This window comes from Anoplopoma fimbria, chromosome 3 (assembly GCF_027596085.1).
Source record: "Anoplopoma fimbria isolate UVic2021 breed Golden Eagle Sablefish chromosome 3, Afim_UVic_2022, whole genome shotgun sequence".
NCBI lineage: Eukaryota > Metazoa > Chordata > Actinopteri > Perciformes > Anoplopomatidae > Anoplopoma > Anoplopoma fimbria.
The window spans coordinates 14,909,255-14,929,526 of record NC_072451.1 but is presented as its reverse complement, the minus strand read 5'-3'; the positions used below and the strand labels follow the sequence as shown (position 1 = coordinate 14,929,526).

Here is a 20,272-nt window from a genome sequence, read left to right as displayed (position 1 = left end):
ACGTCCACAATCCCTAACAGTCACACGTCATTGATCTCTGCTCTCTGCCAAGACAATCAAAGCTCCTCTCTCTTGTGTCACATCAACTGAGGGGAGTGGAGGAGGCCAGCTGTCTTTCCTCAGCCAAGGCCAACATAGCAGCTGAGCTACAGTATGTGTGCACATAAGGTTGGTAAGAGGTTTTACTCTTTGTGTTTATGTATTTATACATTTGTTAGCAGCCATCCTGTCATGTGAAATCTATAGTTGCCATTACCACGAGTGCTACCACATGCTTGTCAATGAACACACAGCCTGCAGTTATAATCTGGAACCACACCAACAAACGTAGATAACAAATATGGCCCTCTTAATGAAAGCAGAGTAGCATGCAGGACAAAATAATTCACGGTCAGTGTGTTGCATCGATGTATAGTAGGAGGCTATATACCTCATCTGACATGTGAAGTGTTTAAATGTGTGTGCAATGTGTGCATTAGAGGGCGCAATTCCACCTTTTAAACACAAGTTGGTGCTGCATATGTTATAGCTTGTTAGGGCTTTTTTGAGCAGCACTCAATAAAAATCAGTGTGAGACCCTGTCAATGTAGGAAGTGTTAAATACATCAAGTTATAGAACATCCTCTAATTAACTGATAATGAGTACCCCTAAATGGTACAACAGATTATTTTTGGGGGGTTATTGCCTAAAAAATTGAAGATGAAAAAATGTATTGGATTGATTAAATGCTAAATAATATTTCTGTTCATGGCACCATGAAAAATTAAAACATCTTTAAAATGAGTTCATTGTGTTCCAAATAGTTGAACTGCGAAATGTGTCGTTCGGCTACGTGTTTGCGCTCTCTTCTCTGCAAATAATAATAGCTTTATGCATTTTATGGAGCATTAAGGCATTTAATCACAGGCTAAGAGTAAAAGCAAACGGTGCCAAGTCTAATGCGAAGGTCACCCAGTTGATTCCAGCCCTCCATGTCAGAGGGGCGGGCTGATTTAGGAGGGGGAGGTTTACAACCCTCTACTTTCCAGCTTAGGTCCCCGGGGAGTATCAAACTACCACGTCTGCAGCGGGGAGAGAGGGGAAGAGGAGAGGGGATCAAAATAAGCCGACTGAAGGGTAGAGAAGAGAGGACAGCGAGGAGTCGGGACTGCTTCATGAAAACAAAGTCGGCTGCAACATCTGGAGCAAAGCGCAAACTGAATTTGGACATAAAATACGCACAGCCTCCAGCCGCAGAGCCCTGTTCAGACTTCCTGCTCCCAGTAACCTCTAATAGTTTGGTTAAACTTCACCAAAGCGCAAGAAAAATGCACACCGGACAATTACTGTTCGTGGTTTAGGCAACTCAAGTAAGAAGGGGCGCATATCTTCTGGAAACTCTTTTAGTGCTTTGCGCCAAGTCGATCTCGGTTTCACCGTTTTAGTTTATAGGAAACGTTTTTTCACAGACAATGTTTTGACAAATAGCAAAGTGAAGGTTACGCGAACTGTTACAGGAAGATCTGTCTATTTTGTATTGTGTTTTTTTTTGGAGAGTCAAGTGATGGCACGGGAGCTCAAAATGCTTGTCCGACTGCTGCTGCTGGCAGTGGTGTGGGAGCTGAGCGCACATGGAGCGACGGAGCGACAAATCAGTCCAGAGGTGAGGAATAAATCCAGAGGGGAGGAATAAGCCAAATAGAGAAGACAATACATCCAGAATAGAGGCATAAAGTCAGATAAATAAATGCAGAATCAAGCAATAGAGTTAGATAAAATCATCCAGAACTAAGAAATAAAGCCAGATAAATAAACACGGAATCGAGGAATGAGGCTAGATAAATAAATCCAGAATTAAGGAATTAAGATAGATTAAAAAAATCAAGAGTCATAATTAAGGAATAAAGCCAGATGTATACATTTATAATTAAGCCAGATAAATTAAGCCAGAATCAAGGAATAAAGCTAGATACATAAATCCAAAATCAAGAAATGAAGCCAGATAAATAACCCAATGATCTAGATATCAAGTCAGATGAGTAAACTAAGAATCAAGGAATATAACCAGATACATAAACTCAGGATTATGAATCTAAACCTGAGTCAAAATCAAGGAATAAAGCCAGATTAATCCAAAATAAAGCCTCCATGCTTCCAATAAAAAAATGTGAGAGGAATGCAGATGAAGAAATGCAGTAAAGAGGAATAAGTCAGATAAATATAACCAAAACAGATATTTAAAATTCAATGAATACATCTAGAGTTGAGGAAGGATAAACAAAGCTTGGATAAGGAAATGCATTTAGGGTTCAGAAAAGTTTTAATAATGAGTGACTGAGAAATATGCTGAACCCTCATATGTAGGAGGGAAGGATCCTGCTAAACAAAATAAAAACTTGATTTCACAGGTCTGCATATAGTACTATACTGGTTTTGTTTGTGACCACCATAATGGCTTTGTTAAAAGTTTGTAATTTCAACAGTTGCCTGTAGTTGGCGCAGGGATATGGGAATGGCTTTGACCCTGGGTTAGAGGAAGCAGCCCATAATGATGATAGCGCTCGTGAAAACACTGAGAAATGCTGAGAGGGCAAAAGTGGTAATGCAAGAGAAAAAAAGCAAATGAGGAGAAAGCTTGTATTGTGGTCGGGGCAGAGACAGAGGCAACTTTTTTTTCGGAATGGAGTGGGGGAATTGATAGTTGTGGGTGCAGTTATTCAGAGGGATGAGGAGATGTAATTGTTGACATCTGTCCTAAGTTATGGCTCAGCTGACTCGGAGGAGGTGGGTTTTACAATGTGGGAGGTTCTTCAGCATCTCAGCCATGGTCAGTTGTTAAAAAACACCCACAGTTTGAACTCTAGTTCTGATCATTAAAGACTTCCAGTAACCCTGTGAGCTCAGGTACCAGGTCTATATAGTGCTGTAGATCAGGGAATCGCTTCCCTATGCTTCTCTGTTCTGTACTGTTTACTCAGATTGGATCTGTTCGGTCTGCAGTGTCAGCAGTCCTCCATCCCCACAGCCAGTGTAGCATCAGGAAGTTCTGTATTTATCTTGCAGGAAGTTAGTTTCTTATGATATACCCCTACCCACCTGCTTCCCTCAGTATAATTACTAAATACTCTCTCTCTCTGTGTGTGTGTGTGTGTGTGTGTGTGTGTGTGTGTGTGTGTGTGTGTGTGTGTCTAAGAGCAGTGAGGTCTAAATGATTTTGGTAGGCCGTACAGTGGCGTCAAACATCTCTCTAGTCATTGTATCCTTCCTATGGGATTATAATTCCAGTTTAGCTAGTGGAAGAAATTTCATTGACCTACATACAACAATCAAATTTAAGATATTAATATTTTCTGAGGCTCTTAAAGGATTGTTACCATCAGTAAAATGTGTTAGCACAAGAGCAATATGGATTTATATTTCCCAAATAAGATCAATAAAGTAAAAACACAACAATATTCTCTTTCTCTATAAATCAAATTACAGATGTTTGTAAAGTGTTCAAATGAGCATATATTTAGCAAGTGGCTAATGCAGTAGCTTAACTAAGGAAGCAAATTTCAAGGATTTTCTTGATTGATTATTAGATGATTCAACAATGGATAGTGGGTTCATTTTTTAAAAATGGCGCCAAACAGTGTTCTGACTCTCTCCTGATGCTAGGCTACAAATTGCCAAATAAAGTTTAACATTTTTATTGTATCAAGTAATGCTAAACAATTTATAGGCTTCAATGGCGGACATAATAGATGCTAGGGAGATCCAGCACTTACAACAATGTCCAAGCCATTTTTCTTTTATCAGCAAAAAGAACTACAGGAAATGTATGAAAATAAAAGAAGGTAGTCACACACATTTTTATTTCTGTAATTTATCCTGGAGGAAGACAGCAAGGCTGCGATAGTTATCAACCATGAATTGAAACATGGAGATGAGTGAAAGGTTATTTCTTACTTTGGAAATAGGTTTAATCATATAAAGACTTTCATTTTGAGTTGATCTTCTTGTATCTACACCATCAAAAAGAACGCCAACATCAACATTTATCAACCAGTAACCCAAGGCATGAATGTCCAACTTTAAGCTGGCGGGCGGCTGTGGCGTAGTGGAGAGCAAGGTAGTTCTCCAATCAGAGGGTCGGTGGTTCGATACCCGGCTTCGGCAGTGGATGTGTCCTTGGGCAAGACACTTAACCCCAAGTTGCTCCCGAAGGCTTGCCATCGGTGTGGACTGGATGATGAATGTTAGTTAGAGTCTGATGGTGGCACCTTGCATGGTAGCCTGTCATCAGTGTGTGAATGGGTGAATGATATGTAATATACTACTGACTGTAAGTCGCTTTGGATAAAAGCGTCTGCTAAATGACTGTAATGTAATGTTTAAGCTACATCACAAGGGAACATAGGGGATTTTTGGGGTTGTATTAAGTAGAAAGGCTATCAAGTATCTTTGGAAAAATGCACCAAAGTGCCAGGGCGGGCTTGGCCTGAAGTGCCCTGGAAAGTGTGTTTGTTCAATAAGTTTATGTTCACTTAGGGATTCACCTCCTATGTTTTTATGTTGTTTTTTTTTAAAACCACTGCTTCCTTTGTCTCTCCTTATGTCATTCAAACATGGGATGTTTGTGATCACATATGTTGCCTCCACAAACCTCTTGAGTAGGTTGTGTTTTAATTCACAATAAGTTTAATTAAGTGAGTGGTTGAGTGTAGTTCCGTCAGTCTGAGTGGGCAGAGAAACAGTCAGGGGTTATAAGGATGCAGATGTCATTTCCTGTGGTCTGTGGTAGAGACAGGAAGTGGGTTTTCCTAAGCCACTAAAAACACTTTGGTGTGTCAGCAATCAAGTGTGTGTGAGACTCAACGGCAAACACACACACATAACACACATCTAATCTCATATGTGCACAGATCTTTTTCTTATGCACACGCACAAAGGAATGGCTAAATGCTGAGGTCATTCACTGCAGAGGAAGATAAATGTAAATGAAATGAGATGATGAAAGCATAGTCGGGAAGACAGAGAGGAGCCTGTTGACGACTAGAAAGGAGGGCATTGTGGCGATTGGAGTGATGCAATCTGGGAAAAGGACAGTTGGAAAATGGAGCAATTATCCAGTTGAATTGGACAGGATGTAGATCATAGTTGTCATGCACACACATCCTGTATGAATATGTGTCTCTTTCCTTGTGCTGCTAACAAGAATAAGCAGTGGACTGAGAGAATTCAGATTGGTTTAACTCTGAACCAGTCCCATCCTGATGTCTTACTAGTCATTCAGCACAAGGAAGGAAGGAAGGAAGTGTGAGTTGTTTTTAGACAAAAGCCACATCCTTGAGATCACCAGTGGGTGGCCCGAAGGCAGCCTCCCTGAGGAAAGATAGGAGGTGTTACGGGAAATAAGGTAATACGCAAAGTCATTACCTCATTTCCTGTTCATAAAGGAAGCAAGCAATGAGCCAAATGTTGGGGAAGCATTTTCCTGCGCTTCGAGATTTGCTTGGGATTGACTTATTGCTCAAATGACATTGGCAGATATGAGTGTTTTTCCACTCTTGTGTCACCTGGTCCTATTGTTGTTGGCTGGAGAAGGGTTGTTTTAATAGACAGCAGCTGGTAGATTTACACACACACACACACACACACACACACACACACACACACACACACACACACACACACACACACACACACACACACGCCCACATACACATTTAAAGACCTTTTTACACGTGTGTTGAGGAGCTCCTGGCCAGAGGGGTCAGCAACATCACACATGTTATCCTAAAGAAACAGCATTAGCCTCAGGCAAATGTTCATACAGCATGAAGAATTTAAAAAAGTCAGATTTTCATGTGTTGTGCTGAACATACCTACACACAAACTCCCTCACACATGCAAACACACAGAATCACAAGACAATAACGAGCTGTTGAACGTGTAGTGGGAGCACACGTCTGACATGCTAGTGCAGCTCGCTGGACAGACTGAGTAGATGTGTCATGAGAAGCTGTGTGTGTGCTGTATACCCAGCATGCCTCAGTTGGACTCCCATTGCTGTTGACCAAAGTTTTTTTTCCATTGGCCCTCACCAAACGGAACAACTGACTCTCTTTCTTTTCTGAAATGCAATCCCTCCGTGTCCCTCTTGTCATCCTATGCAAAATGAGCACTATGCCTCCTGACATCCATAGCAACCGTTGTTTGATTCTTGTGGATTCTTCCATTAAACAATAAACTCACATCACTGCATATAAGCGAGCTGCGCCCTTTACCTCAAAATCCTGGATTTGGCTTCCTAGAAGTACCTTTGCTCTGTGCTTCTCTATGTCTGTGCGTTGTTAGAACTCAAAGGATCAAGAGTGACTTTAATAGTAAAGGGTTTTTATGCAGCAGTTTGAGTGTTCTACATCAGTTATTCTCAGCCGGGGGTACAGTAGGTTACCTTAGGCTGTATGTGGAAAGATTGTGGAGTAGCTCAACTTAGTAGAAAAAAAATTAACTTGTTATTTGAATTTAAAAAGTGGTTAAAACGGTTAAAATAATTTGCACAAAGTAATGCATAACAGTTGAAATTGTTAGCTTAAAGTAATGGGTAAACAGATAAAATAGTTTGCTAAAAGTTATGGATAACCAGTGAAATAGTTAGCTTAAAGTACTGGATACAAAGTTAAAATAGTTATCTTAAAGTAATAGATAAACAGATCAAGTAGTTAGATTAAAGGTATGGATAAACAGGGAAACAGTTAGCTTAAAGTACTGGATACAAAGTTAAAATAGTTAGCTTAAAGTAATGGATAAACTCTTAAAACAGTTAGCTTAAAGTAATGGATAAACACTTAAAACAGTTAGCTTGAAGTAATGGATAAACACTTAAAATAGTGAGCTTCAAGTACTGGATAAAATGTTTTAATAGTTAGCTTAAAGTAATGAATAAACAGTAAAAATAGTTAGCTTTAAGTACTGGATAAATGATTAAAATAGGTATTAAAACTAATGAATATACAGTTAAAATAGTTTGCTTAAAGTAATGGTTGAAATTGTTAGCTAAAAGTAATATATAAATAATGGAAATTATGGGTTGTCAGTGACAGGGTATTTGAGTTCATTGGACAAGGCCGTGAGCATATGAGTGGTTCAGAACCACTTTTCTACATCAAAAGACTGTATTAGCTTGGGCTGTCATCTCCTGCGCCACTGTAAATAGTGAACATTCCCTCTTCCTGCTTCAGCTTTAGTTACTCAGCTCATTAGTCTGGTCAAAAATAGCAGCATTCAACAGTGAATAAGACTTTGTCAAGTCACCTTAGGGACTCGAGAAAGAGGTGTGGGAGCCTTAAAGTTAAAACAAGTGTTCAGTGTCATTCAACAGCAGTCTTTTGACTGAGTTTTATCTTAAAGTTAGGATTTTGTCAAAAAGAAAACAGTGTATATCTGAAAGAGAAGAATGAGGTTTCAAGTACGCTTTTTCTTATAATCACAGTGAAATACATTGTGAGATGCTAAAGTTTGTGTTTAACTTTCCCGCTTATGTGGATGTGCTGGAACAGTAGAAAACAGTGAGTCTTTATGTGTCCTCTGGAGCTCCATGGGTGAGTCAGATCCAGAAAGGGCTCATTCAGGGGTGAAGTCTAAACACGGAGAGCTCCATGTCTCCCAAGGAAAGACAGAGAGGGAGAGATTAGACCCTCAATGGCCTCCAAAATGCCATTTTGCCATTCACTGCTGCCCAAACTCACACAATTACAGCCATGTGTGAATAGAAACCTACAGACCTGAAAACATATCAGATGATCTCTGTCAGCACTACTTTGCTTTGTACTGTACTTTATCAGTGGAAAACTGCAGAAACAAGGCATTTAAACATGTTTTGTATTCATTCATTGTATCTTGCACCTATTAGGATTTAAACCTAAATAGGCTCCATATTATTTTCTGTTGCAAGCTTTGTCAATGCCATAGCTGACAGGAAGTAAACAGGGATCACAGCTGTTGCTCTATCAACATAATAGCAATGAAAAGGTCCATACAGCAACAATTGAGAGGCTCTGGGTGTGGTTGTTCATGAGTATTTACCCTGAAGTCTCTGGGTTTTCCATAAGAGAGGGATGAGGGAGAAGAGCGGAGAAGGGGTGGAGTGACGAGGCGAAGACATGGACATTGACGTGGGGGGAAGAGTTTGACTTTGAGGTTTGGATGCGCAGAGGAAGAAATTCCCAGTTAAATTACTGACTGACGCTGCCGCTCTACTGGAGACATCGGTTGAGGTTGCCCAAGGCCTGAGTCTCACCCTGGGACACTCCCTATCTTTTTTTTCTCTCTCTTTTCAATCCTCCTTATTGCACAAACACGCACTACCCCTATGGTTTTTAATCAGAACTGTGCATAACAGATCACTGTTAGTTAAGTCCGATCAAGCCCTAGCGTGCAAGGAAAAAAACAAAACACATCCTAAAAGGTTCACTACAAGCTCACAAAGTAATTGTGTACAGCAGAATATCAAAGGGGATTCGTTTCTCACAGCGCTCACAATAGCCTCAGTGTTATTTTTCAGCTCTAGCATAAAAGGGAAAGAGTTTAGGAGAAGCTGTGTGGGAGAGGTGCGGAGCGAAGCTGCTGGAACAGGTCCAGATGTCCAACCGGCACCGCAGTGAAATGGGTTTCCAGGGGAAAGTAAGGTCAAGCTAAGCTGAGACCCAGGGATCTGGTGGCCTGAAGAACTCATTGATCATCAGAATATGTGCTTTAATGGCTTCAAACTACTGTTTTCATCACAAACTCAACAACAGGGAAGAGTTCAGGTATAAGTGTTGCAATCTGCACTGAAACACAAACAAGTGGCTACAGAGTAACTTCAATGTAGAAACTGAAGTTAATCTTTAACTCTTTGAGGGGGGTTTCCTCGTTCAGTTTCTCTCGTAGGGTCTTGAAACCTGAACCTGAACTCTTTGTTTAACGCTTTAATGGGGGCTTAAGCTTCTCTCATGCTAAAATATGGTCTTCAGTGGAAAGCTCAATGTTGATGGTTGAATAGCTTTTGTGTTTAGTCATTAAAGGGAGACATGCCAGGTACTTGAAAAATGATGTTGCTCTGACTGTCCAAATATCCACTTATCAAAACACAGAGAGAAGTTACTCAAGAGCTTATTTTCGCTGTCCGTGAGGAATGTGTTGTTGCTGCATTCGCATTAAAAAACATCCTGCACTTGTAATCCCTGTAACTCATTATCCACATCACACCAAATAGTTAATTTACCCTGGTTCAGCTTTGCAAAACAACAAGAATCAGATGATATAGGACTTGTTTATGGCTCTGTTTCCAATTAAACCTTTTTTTTCTCTCTGTACTGAGACTGGAGTTTCCTTGGTTTCATTTTGCAATATTTCTCATGACTCAAACTGATCTCCCCTTTTTGTTTTGCTTTAAAGTCATGGCTTCAGCAGTACGGTTACCTGCCCCCAGGGGACATGAGGACCCACGCCCTCCGCTCCCCTCAGTCCGTCTCCTCGGCCATCGGCGCCATGCAGAGGTTCTACGGCCTCAGCGTCACTGGCACCTTTGACACCAACACGATTGAGTGAGCAACCTCAAACAGCTGTATTCTACATGTAGAAAAAGTGCAGCCTTTCAAATTTAAACTATCTTTTGCCGTGTTTTGAGTGGACTATGTATTGTCATTGGCAGGGCCATGAAGCGACCGCGCTGTGGCGTGCCGGATAAGTTTGGTGCCGAGCTGAAGACCAACCTGAGGAGGAAGCGATACGCCATCCAGGGCCTTAAATGGGACAAGACTGATATCACTTTCTCGTAAGTCAGCAATGTGCTGTCTCTAGAGGCATGATGGAACAGTACCTAATGCTAAAATCGTTTTGCTTAATCTTGTCTTTGTACCCAATGAACTGACATGAGGAAACCCAGACTGACGTGGGGACTGTTGAGCAACTGAAAGGTTTTTCTTTTCTATAATGAGTAAATCATTTCATGTCTTACCTTTTTTCACCATCCCCCCCTCACACAACCACACACTCTGCAGTATACAGAACTACACCCCTAAGGTGGGTGAGTACGAGAGCAACGAGGCCATCAGGAAGGCCTTCAAGGTGTGGGAGGGCGTTACCCCGCTTCGATTCCGGGAAATTCCATACAGTTACATACGGGACAAGGTGGAAGAGTTTGCCGACATAATGCTCTTCTTCGCCGAGGGTTTCCATGGCGACAGCAGCCCATTCGATGGAGAGGGGGGCTTCCTAGCACACGCCTATTTCCCCGGTAATGGCATCGGTGGGGACACCCACTTTGATGCGGCTGAGCCGTGGACAATTGGGAACAAGGATCTGTTAGGTGAGGCTCTGTTGAATCTATGTTGAAACTGACATTTTGATAAATGAGGGAACTTTTTTCTATGGGGATTACCCTAAAACTGATGATGCCAATGTTGGGAGGAGACTCTGTATGTTCGGAGTCAGCAGGACTATAAATGCTGCTGTTGTGGGCAAAACACAGGCAGCAACATGTCCAGTCTGCTATGTTGATACTGCAGAAATGGAGAAGTGTTTATTTCTGGAGTACAGCAGACAAGTAGCTTGAGACAGTCAGCTGTTTGAGTGACGCATCCTCTTATGATCAGCAGATCATTTAATCTTTGATTTACTGAAGTGATAACTATTTGTGTGCATTTGAGTCACATAAAAATTAGGAAACTGCAATATTTACTGCTTCTACTTCAAGAGCAAACTCAAATAGAGTCCTATTAACTGGTGTTTTGGTGTTGACACTGTTTCAGGTAATGATTTATTCCTGGTTGCGGTCCATGAACTGGGCCATGCTTTGGGTCTGGAGCACTCCAACGACCCTTCAGCCATCATGGCTCCCTTCTACCAGTGGATGGACACCGACAACTTCCAGCTTCCTGACGACGATCGCAGAGGCATACAGCAACTTTATGGTACGTTATCTGATCTTTGGCTATCCAAATCACCATCTTTATTAGCCTAACTGAAGTGATATACCACCAGAAATCTGAAGAAAGGTAGATATAAAACTTTGAGTCTTTCCAATGATGTATAAGACCCTTTCTATTTTTGCTACAATAATCTATTTTCGCCATTAGGGATCATTAAATTCCATTGGCTCCAACAGAACCAGCAGTAGATGAAGCATAAACGCTGAGATTAAGTTTACAAAATTCATTTTCATATGTCCTTGCTCACATAGGGTCTGGATCAGGCCCTCAGCCCCCCTATGTATCACCCCGTACGCCGAACCACAACCCAGACCCCACATATGCACCAGACAAGCCTCACTTTGGCCCCAACATCTGTGACGGACACTTCGACACCATCGCCATCCTCAGAGGAGAAATGTTTGTGTTCAAGGTAAACTCGCACAACCTGGTTTGACTTGTAATACGACAGTTTTTGTCGAACAGGCTGTTAATAAATGTCTTTTCACTTTCAGGAAAAATGGTTCTGGAGGGTACGTAACAACCATGTTCTGGAAGGATATCCCATGCCGATTGGCCAATTTTGGAGAGGATTGTCCACCCATATCAATGCCGCTTTTGAAAGGGAAGATGGGAAATTTGTTTTCTTTAAAGGCAAGGCTGGCTTCAGAATAGTAACATAACATTGAAAAGACGTCTCTTGAAAGCAGGCATCATCAAACTGTCAACATCTTTCAGTTAACTAATTTGTGCAACTTTCTTCCTTTCTCTCTCTCTCTCTCTCTCCAGGGGACAAGTATTGGGTGTTCACTGAATCCATTCTGGATCCTGGTTTCCCTAAGAGTCTCAGGGAAATAGGCACTGGGCTTCCCAAAGATCGAATAGACACTGCTCTCTACTACACCCCCACTGGACAGACATATTACTTCAGAGCAAACAAGTAAGTCATCTTGCGTGCGTGTGCGTGTGCGTGTGCGTGTGTGTGTGTGTGTGTGTGTGCGTGTGCGTGTGTGTGTGTGTGTGTGTCATATCCCATGATGAAACTCTACTGAGGGTTTATAAACTACTGATTCTAAAGAGCATTCATTTGTGTCAACACCATCAAATGATATGTTTAAATATTGACCATATAAGGTCAAAAGCTTGAGGTCAGTCACTTATCCTGAATTACAAACCTGTATCTCATTTAAACATTGAAATAAACCTTCAGGAACTTTAAAGCTTGCTAAGCCCCAATGTATTTACACAATAGTCACTGATTATGGTGCAATCAGCCACCCACATAAACAGAGTCCATGAAGACACTCTTTATGGACTCTGTTTATGTGGATACCCTATGCTGTTATTTAAAAAATAAAAACAATGCAGGCTTTGAAAGAGTTACACCAATCTGTCTGCCATATTTCTATACAACACATCCATTTTGTGATCTGCTTGGTGGTTTAGTTCAGCAGAATCACTAAAGCACATTTTCAAGTTTTTGGGGTCAAGAGAAAATCCAGGTCAGGTCTCCAAGTCAAGTCTTAAGTCAAGGCTCTTGTCTTTTACAAGCTTCGTGTAAAGTCACAAGTTCTTAAGAGGAAGTCTAAGTGAAGACTCAAGTCCTGACGGCCAGTTCGAAGTCAAGTCTCACTTCTGTCGGAACAAGTCACAAGTCAAGTCCAAAATCCTTTGGGCAAATGAAAAGTCAAATCTTAAGTCCTTTAGTCGAAGAAAAGTCAAGTCTCCTATATTTCTTGACATAGGTACAAGTACAAGTCAGGTCTCAAATAATTTGAGATACCTGCATGTCAAATATGTTAGGGCAATTCCAAGTCAAGTTTTATGTCATCAGAGACAAGTCCAAGTCATATATGATGTCTGTCAGAACAAGTTTCAAGTCAAGTTTCAAGTCCTTTTGGGCAAGTCCAAGTTAAATCCCATGTCTTTAGGGACAAGTCCAAGTCAAATCTAATGTTATTACAGAACAAGTCTCAAGTCCTTTAGTGCAAGTAGCAGTCAATAGTCAGGTCTTTCAGGGCTCACAAGTAGACCACTAACTCACCATAGCTGTTCCTCTCTTTACCTTTCCACTTCCATTCTCTGTTTAGATATTACCGTTTCAACGAAGACTCACGAAGCGTTGACAGTGGCTATCCAAAAGATATTAGTGTGTGGCAAGGAGTGCCTGACAACATCAAGGCAGCCTTTATGAGCAAAGATCAAGGTAAGGGTGGCGTGTATGTTATTACCTAGACTATTTCCCGACTCCTTAGTATGAACCAATACTTGTAGAAGTTGCTTTTCTGCTGAGTTCTGGTTTTCTTCTCACATTTCATTCTTCAACCCCACAGTGTACACCTACTTCTACAAAGCCAACAAGTACTGGAAGTTCAACAACCAGATGATGCGTGTGGAGTCCGGATACCCCAAATCAGCACTCCGTGACTGGATGGGCTGCCCCAATGAAGACCCCAAGACGGACGGAGGAAGAGGCGGTGGCGGACACGACAAGGACAAGGAGAGGGAGAAGGACAAGGGGAGGGAGGATAAGGACAGAACCAGAGATAGAGAGAGGGAAAGAGAGAGGGAGACGGAGAAGGAGGAGGATACGGAGGTGATCATCATTGAAGTGGATAAGGAGGAGGGATTCGGGGGTGGCAGTGGAGCAGCGGCTGTGGTGGTGCCGCTGTTCCTGTTAGTGTGTGTGATTGCGACTCTGGCTGCCTTGGTGTTTTTCCGTCGGTACGGTACCCCCCGCCGACTCCTCTACTGCCAACGATCTTTACTGGACAAGGTGTAGACGGAGGAGGAGGGGAGGAAGAGAGGAGGGAAAGACAGGGGCGAGAAAGAGAAAAATAAGTGGAAGGAAATCCAAAACCCAGAAAAAGAGAGCAGAAGAGATACAAACTCAGAGAGCAGGAGGAAAAGCACCAGACTTGCATTTTAAAATATTTCTTACCACTGCCAGATTCCTTTTGCTCCATCGCTCAACCACTCCATCCTTCCATTTTTTTCTCTCTCTCTCCCTTCTGCCTCTGCCTCTCTCCTCGTGGTTACTGACGCCAGCTCATTGCTGTTTGTTTTAGCCTTTTTTCAAAGTCTTATTTTTAGTTTTTGTCAGTGGTCAGTGTTTGTGTCCTCGTGAATTTCCGCTTCGAAACCTGCATCTCCATGACGCACATTCTGGCATGTGCTTAGGAGTAAGCAAAGAGCGTGTTTTATCGTTCGTTCGTTCCCCTTGTTAACTTGAACACACTCACATTAGCACACACATTTTTGAAACCACAGTGGCTTTGTCATGGTGTTTTTTTAATCTTTCAGTAGAGTAACATGTCAGCCGGTAGGGAACAAAAAAGGGAAACAAAACATTAGCTGAAGTCTTTATGAAGCATGAGATCAATAAATACGACTCTGTCTTTGCCTTTTTTATATCAATGTCTCTAGTTCTGATTATTATTATAAATGATGTTGTCATTATTATTATGACTAATACTATTCTTGTTGTTGTCCTACGTGTAAAGAATGTGTTTTTGTACATTGTCATTAAAAAGTCCTGCTGGACAGTGACATACAGTTTTTAAAGTGGCCTTAATTTTATAAATGTGTGGGGACAGTGAATGGGGAAGGGGGTTATGTATTCTTGAAACTTGATTGTTTTTTATTTTTTTCACCTTGAATCCATCTCAAATGAAATAAATTGAAGATCTAAAAAAATGACTCCTTTTTGTCATTGTACTTGTTTACAGTTTTGAAGTCATGGTGCTATATTACTGATCAGGGGTTATAAGTAGTTTAACAACAATGATAATGATACTAGTGATACTGATACTGATAATGATCTAGTTTTCTCAATGAGATTGTGTGTGTGTGTGTGTGTCCTTACTCACTTTTATTTTTAAGCTTTGCTTTCAAAATAAAGTCATTTCAAACGGCTTTCTGTGCTTTGATTTTCACTTAGAGAACCATTCCCTTAATATATCTTTCTCTGTGTCATCTTTCTGTTAGCTGCTTTGAGCAGAACTGGAGCCACTCACTCCCTTAATGCGGCAAGATTTCCACCTAGGTCCCAACTGCTTTCATATAATCCAGCTCTTACCTGTACTCTTCGCCTTTAGCTCTCATATTATCATATCTCACCCGTCTGGTCCTCCCCAGTCTTCCTGGACCTCCAGGTTTCTTGCTCCCCGACTGCATCACTCTTCTTTACTGGGGCTCGGAAACTGGCAGGCCGGAATCTGGGTCGGAAAACGCGGACTGGATCCAAAGCTTAAGTAGAAACAGGGATGAAGAGGATTGTGTAAAGTCGTTGCTGCACAGCAGGAAAACATATCTCAGCTATACAGTTAGAGCGACAGGGTGTGTGTGTTCTTGTCCACACTTATGAGGACCAAAACCTCTTCACAAGAGAAGGTGGATGAGGAAAGTGTTCTTTTCTCCAATGCTAAAGGTTTGGACAAAGGGCTTGATAAGCAGTGGAGAAGTTTAATGTTCTATGAAGGGCTCGATGTGTGAATGTGGTCAATGAACGTCCCCACAAGTATAGCAATGCATGCATGCTCTCATGCATGTTTTGCACAGCTATAAATGCATTTATTTGTTTATGTATATGTACACTCCCATCCACCATGGGCCAATAAAAGCTCAAACAGCAAACTTAGGCGTTTCCTCACTCCTTAATGATCCCACTAATGAACAACTGCCATACAGCCATTAAACCCACTGTAAAGATGACTGACTGCAAGAGAAAGAGTGGGTGGGAGTCATCGCCTCTATGATATGTTATGATTACAGCAATGAAAATGATGAGGTATTTTCCTATTGTGCCCAAATAGAGTTAGGGCGCCCATTTGTCTCCACTTTGCTACAGTGTCTTGAAGAGCTGGGGGCTAGAGAGAGAAGTCACGAGGCTTTTTGTGGGGGGGAGAGAGGAGGGAGTAGGGAGGAGGGTTAAGTCACATTTGGATGCCAGAGATGGAGCAGAATTCCATGAGCAACATCTGGAATTCCAACTGCATCATGTAGGCCAGACACACAGCAGGACGCGGGGTGGGGGAGGGGGTTGGTTTGGATATGTTTGATTGGATTTTTTTGACTACATCATGGTCACAATAAAAGATACATAAGGAAAGATCATGTGTTTTGGGAGTTTTCTTTCTCTTCAGCAGGTTTCAGTAAGCATCTTCTATTTGTCAAATCATCTCCATGGCTCGCACACATCAGACATCTAGCCAAGGGTCACTATTTTGATGTTTTCTGTTTTCGCCAGCTGATTCTACAGAGCGAGGAAAAGGTTCGGCTCAGCATAATTCTTCCCCACAGAGCCCTCCTTTCTCTTCTCTCTGTGTAACTGGAGAGCTTTTTCTTCACTGTCTGCAAAATGACTCACTCCTTTTTTCACAAAGCCCGACAATAGAGTACACCACACTGCCCCGGCTTCTTTCAGCCACCTCTGCTCCTCTGGCTCTCACATTTCACCTAGATAAACGAAAAGGTAGCTCTGATTCAAGTGCAGCTCTTCACTTTCCACAAAAGCAGAGTTACAAACACAAACTTCTCTGTCCATTTCTCCGTGCCAAGTGCCTCACATCACATTCACTAACCTCAAAATCTCATCCGTCTACATCAAACCCTACTCAGCAGACGTCATTAACAAGCTCCTTTTATGTTTCTGCCTCTGCGCTGAACACTTCCTGTGCCTGTTACAGTTGGCATGTGTATAGCCGGCAAGCTATACACATTTGGAGTGGAAACTTCCAAATAGGGGAAGTCCTGCTCTCAGGGTATTGTGTCTCATAATAGAATATCTGTAATTGCATGAGGATTTTCCCGGTTAATGAGACTGAATGGTTAACAGAGAATGGTTAGTGTTGCACTCTGCCTGGCAACAAGGACGTGAGGAGGCGAACTGGTGAGTGGCTATATAGGTTACACATGGTTTTCATTTGCATCAGTTAAAACACTGCCACATGCTGCACCAAGCACTAATACAACAAACAAGAACAAGGGGTTTCTCTCCGGAGTCTCTGTCTCTCTTACTCTCACACACAACCAAACACACACACGCACAGATAAAACCTAAAGAGCATGAGCTGGTGGTCAATTAATTCACCAAAGAGCTGAGGTGATGTGATTGCTGGTGACCAAAAAAGTTTCCAGAGCAAATTGGAGGGACTGACATGAAAATTGCTTTGCATGTTTGTGCTCATATGAGTCATTAAGTGACATCTCTGGCCTTCCTTTTGAGCGCCACCATCAGGCAGATAAGACAGTCCCATAAAGGGACAACCCAGCATTATATTATTGCAATTTTATAAAGTTGAGAAACTTGTGGGTGACAAATAAAAAAAATGGTCACAACTGACACGCCTGAGGTAAAATGCAACTTGAGTCTTTTTGTTAAGACTCACTGTGCCTGGCCAAAGTCATTCTCTTTGAAACTGACGACCCCCAAGTTACACTGGCTTTGAGTTAAAAATCCTCCAGAATAAAATATCTTAGCAACTATTGTATGGCTATTCCTGAAATGTTATACAGAAGTTCATAGTTACCCACCAATATAATGATCCCCTGACTCTAGCTCCACCAAGACACACGAATTCCCCTCAGAATGATTTGTAACTTTTCATCTAGCACCACCATCTACTGCAAAACTAAGCGCATCCCCACCAGCCTCGGCTATACTTGTCAATGTTAGCATGCTAACACGTTAAACTAACACGCTAAACATAAACCTGCTAGACATCAGCATGTTATCATTGTGGACATTTTAGCATGCTGACATTAGCATTAAGCTCAAAGCCCCACTGTGCCTAAGTACAGCCACACAGAGCTGCCAACATTGCTGTAGATCTTAACTGTAGTGCCTGATCTCAGCAGAACTTTTAAACTGACAATAATAAAAATTCATCTCAATATTCTAACAAATTGAGCAATGAGTGTCTTGACGGAATTTTGCTCTCTATTCAAGTGCATTCATGGTTTTAAAATAGAAACAAAATGTTGACCTTTAAACAAAGTGTAATACTTTTTACTCTGGAAGGGTGCAAGAGTAGTTCTTAGAGTAGAGCTGCTGCAAACACACACACACACACACACACACACGGTTTATTAGTGGCGTACACAGCCAGTGAAAGAGCGGGATCAATACCTAATACTTTTTCCGTTGTGTCTGCATCTTATTATTCCATTTAGCTACACTCTGGGCTCTGCATGGAAAATAACTTTCCCCATTAGTTGAACTTTTTTTGTGTGGGTGCCCCAGATGTCCTAATCTCAGTTTTCTGTTTCAACAGATATTTTAAATGCCTGTATGGTTGATGATCTGTTTTCTTAGCTGTGCAGTTTTTGCCCGCGTCTGCCCCCTCTGTGCTGAATCTGCTTAAAGCTATCAGTTTAAAGCTACGTGCCAGCTTTTGTTCCACTAAACACAATGTCTGCACTTTGAATCGGGGCGCGGTGCCGTGGGAGCAGTCTCTTTAAAATGTCGGAGGGAGGTGATGTGTGGGCGACAAAAATACAGGTGCAGGGAAGTTGAACAATCAACATTTCAACTTCTTTAGGTTGCAACAGAGACGTCTCATATTGCGTGGTTTCCTAATGCCCTGCAGAAAAAACACCTCCATCATAGGAGATGCTGATTCAGGCTACCCTCGCCCTGACCCAGCCATATCCGCGAGGAAACCCCCCCTTCTCTGCTCAGGGCCTTGGTCAGGATTGTGGGCACATTTCATCTGGCATCTAAATATATATACACAGTCACTGTCTGAAATCTGAAGACCACAAGAGAGAAGCAGTAAGACCACCCCGCCCCCCCCGACTCCCCCTTCCTAGATCTCCTGCAGTTTATTAATGAAGTCTCATACAACCTCATGCAAGGTTTTTCTCTCTCTCTCGCCTCTTCCATCGCAACAAGTCACATCTGGTTTCCATAAGCACATACATGTCATCACAAAGACGGGGAGGGGGAGACAAGAGGGGAGGACTTTTAGAGGAGGGGGAAGGGTGTGTATGCATCAAGGGAGGTTTTGAACTTCAAGGAGTGGTTAGACCGACTGTCAAGATATCGCCGTCTTTCATCATCCCTCCAACCCTTCTTCCATGTGTTTTCTAGACAAAGGCCAGCTTCCCTTCAGTCAAAGATTACGAGGACATCTATAAGAGAGTGTGTGTGTGTGTGTGTGTGTGTGTGTGTGTGTGTGTGTGTGTGTGTGTGTGTGTGTGTGTGTGTGTGTGTGTGTGTGTGTGTGTGTGCGTGTGTGTGAGTGAGTGAGAGTGAGTGAGTGAGTGAGTGAGTGAGTGAGTGAGTGAGAGACAACCTTGGGTAAAAAGGACTCAGACAGAGAAAGAAAAACTCCCAAGTCAGTGGAGAGTCAGTGAGACGTGCAGAGATCAGAAAGGCCACATCAGAGGTTGCCTTTGAAAGCGGAGCTCGGTGGGCCTCTGTGCCGAGTTCCTAACAGTGCTGGACACAAAGGCCCATGTGGTTACACTGAGGAGGGGAGGAGAAGAGGAGGCGGAGGGGTTGGGGGACTGCTTACAGAGCAAAAAAACATATTGTTTTTAAACTGCCCACTCTTCAGCTTGAGAGTGGCTCTCAACAGCTGACTGGCTGGTCAGAGAGGCCTTTAGCTTTGACCTGAGCTCTACACCAGACACAGGTGGTCTGCTGTGATGTCACTGGTGGTTCTGTAACAAAAAAAACACATGGTTTTGAGTCATCTTCTCTCTTCACCGGTGGTCACAGTGATGTCCTGCTGTTACACTTTAGATTTACAAGAAAGATCATTGCCAAATATGGCATTTCACAGAGCTTGGCAGGCAAACTAAAATTCTTGTTAGTTGGGGTTTTCTTTGGTGGCGTCAGCTTTCAATGGATAGACTTCAGGTACTGCTGCTTTCAGGAGACAGCATTAGATGGTCGTGTCTAGGTGGTAACCCTCGATTTGCGCAACTTTTGTGAGATGGTTGAGGTTAGGCATTGACCTTGAATAGTTACGGTTAGGATAGACCAGACAAGACTTAAAAGGAGTGGGACCATTGGACTGGAATTTGTCAGGAATCCAGTTCTTGTTGTTGTTGCAACATGACTCCAAATATGCTAAAATTGCTTTGTCAGCTGGATTTGTAAAAAGCAAATTGTTGGCTTTAAGTACTTTAGATATGTAAATGTTTTATCTTGCTTTACTGGTTGCGTGTAATGAATAAGGCTGTAGCGGGCCATGCTGTCTTCAGGCTGAATGGCCTTAATATTGTAGGCTTATTGTCAGTGTTATGAACTCGCCTTCCCTCTTTTACCCTAGTCCTGCTGCTTTCTTTAACACGCTCTGTCCTCGGACTCAACAGAAACAATCCCTTCGGACTTTCCATTTGG

General features: G+C 42.2%; 1 protein-coding gene across 1 annotated transcript; it reads left to right on the top strand.

The window, feature by feature from the left end:
- The first annotated feature begins 1,045 nt into the window (after positions 1-1,045).
- mmp14b (matrix metallopeptidase 14b (membrane-inserted)) lies at positions 1,046-14,854 on the top strand. The gene is made up of 10 exons (XM_054596139.1): positions 1,046-1,643; positions 9,407-9,555; positions 9,663-9,785; positions 10,012-10,319; positions 10,762-10,923; positions 11,193-11,353; positions 11,436-11,574; positions 11,710-11,860; positions 13,011-13,126; positions 13,254-14,854. The coding sequence occupies exons 1-10, from the start codon at positions 1,545-1,547 to the stop codon at positions 13,700-13,702; spliced, it is 1,857 nt and encodes a 618-aa protein (XP_054452114.1). The 5' UTR covers positions 1,046-1,544; the 3' UTR covers positions 13,703-14,854.
- The last annotated feature ends 5,418 nt before the right edge of the window (positions 14,855-20,272 follow it).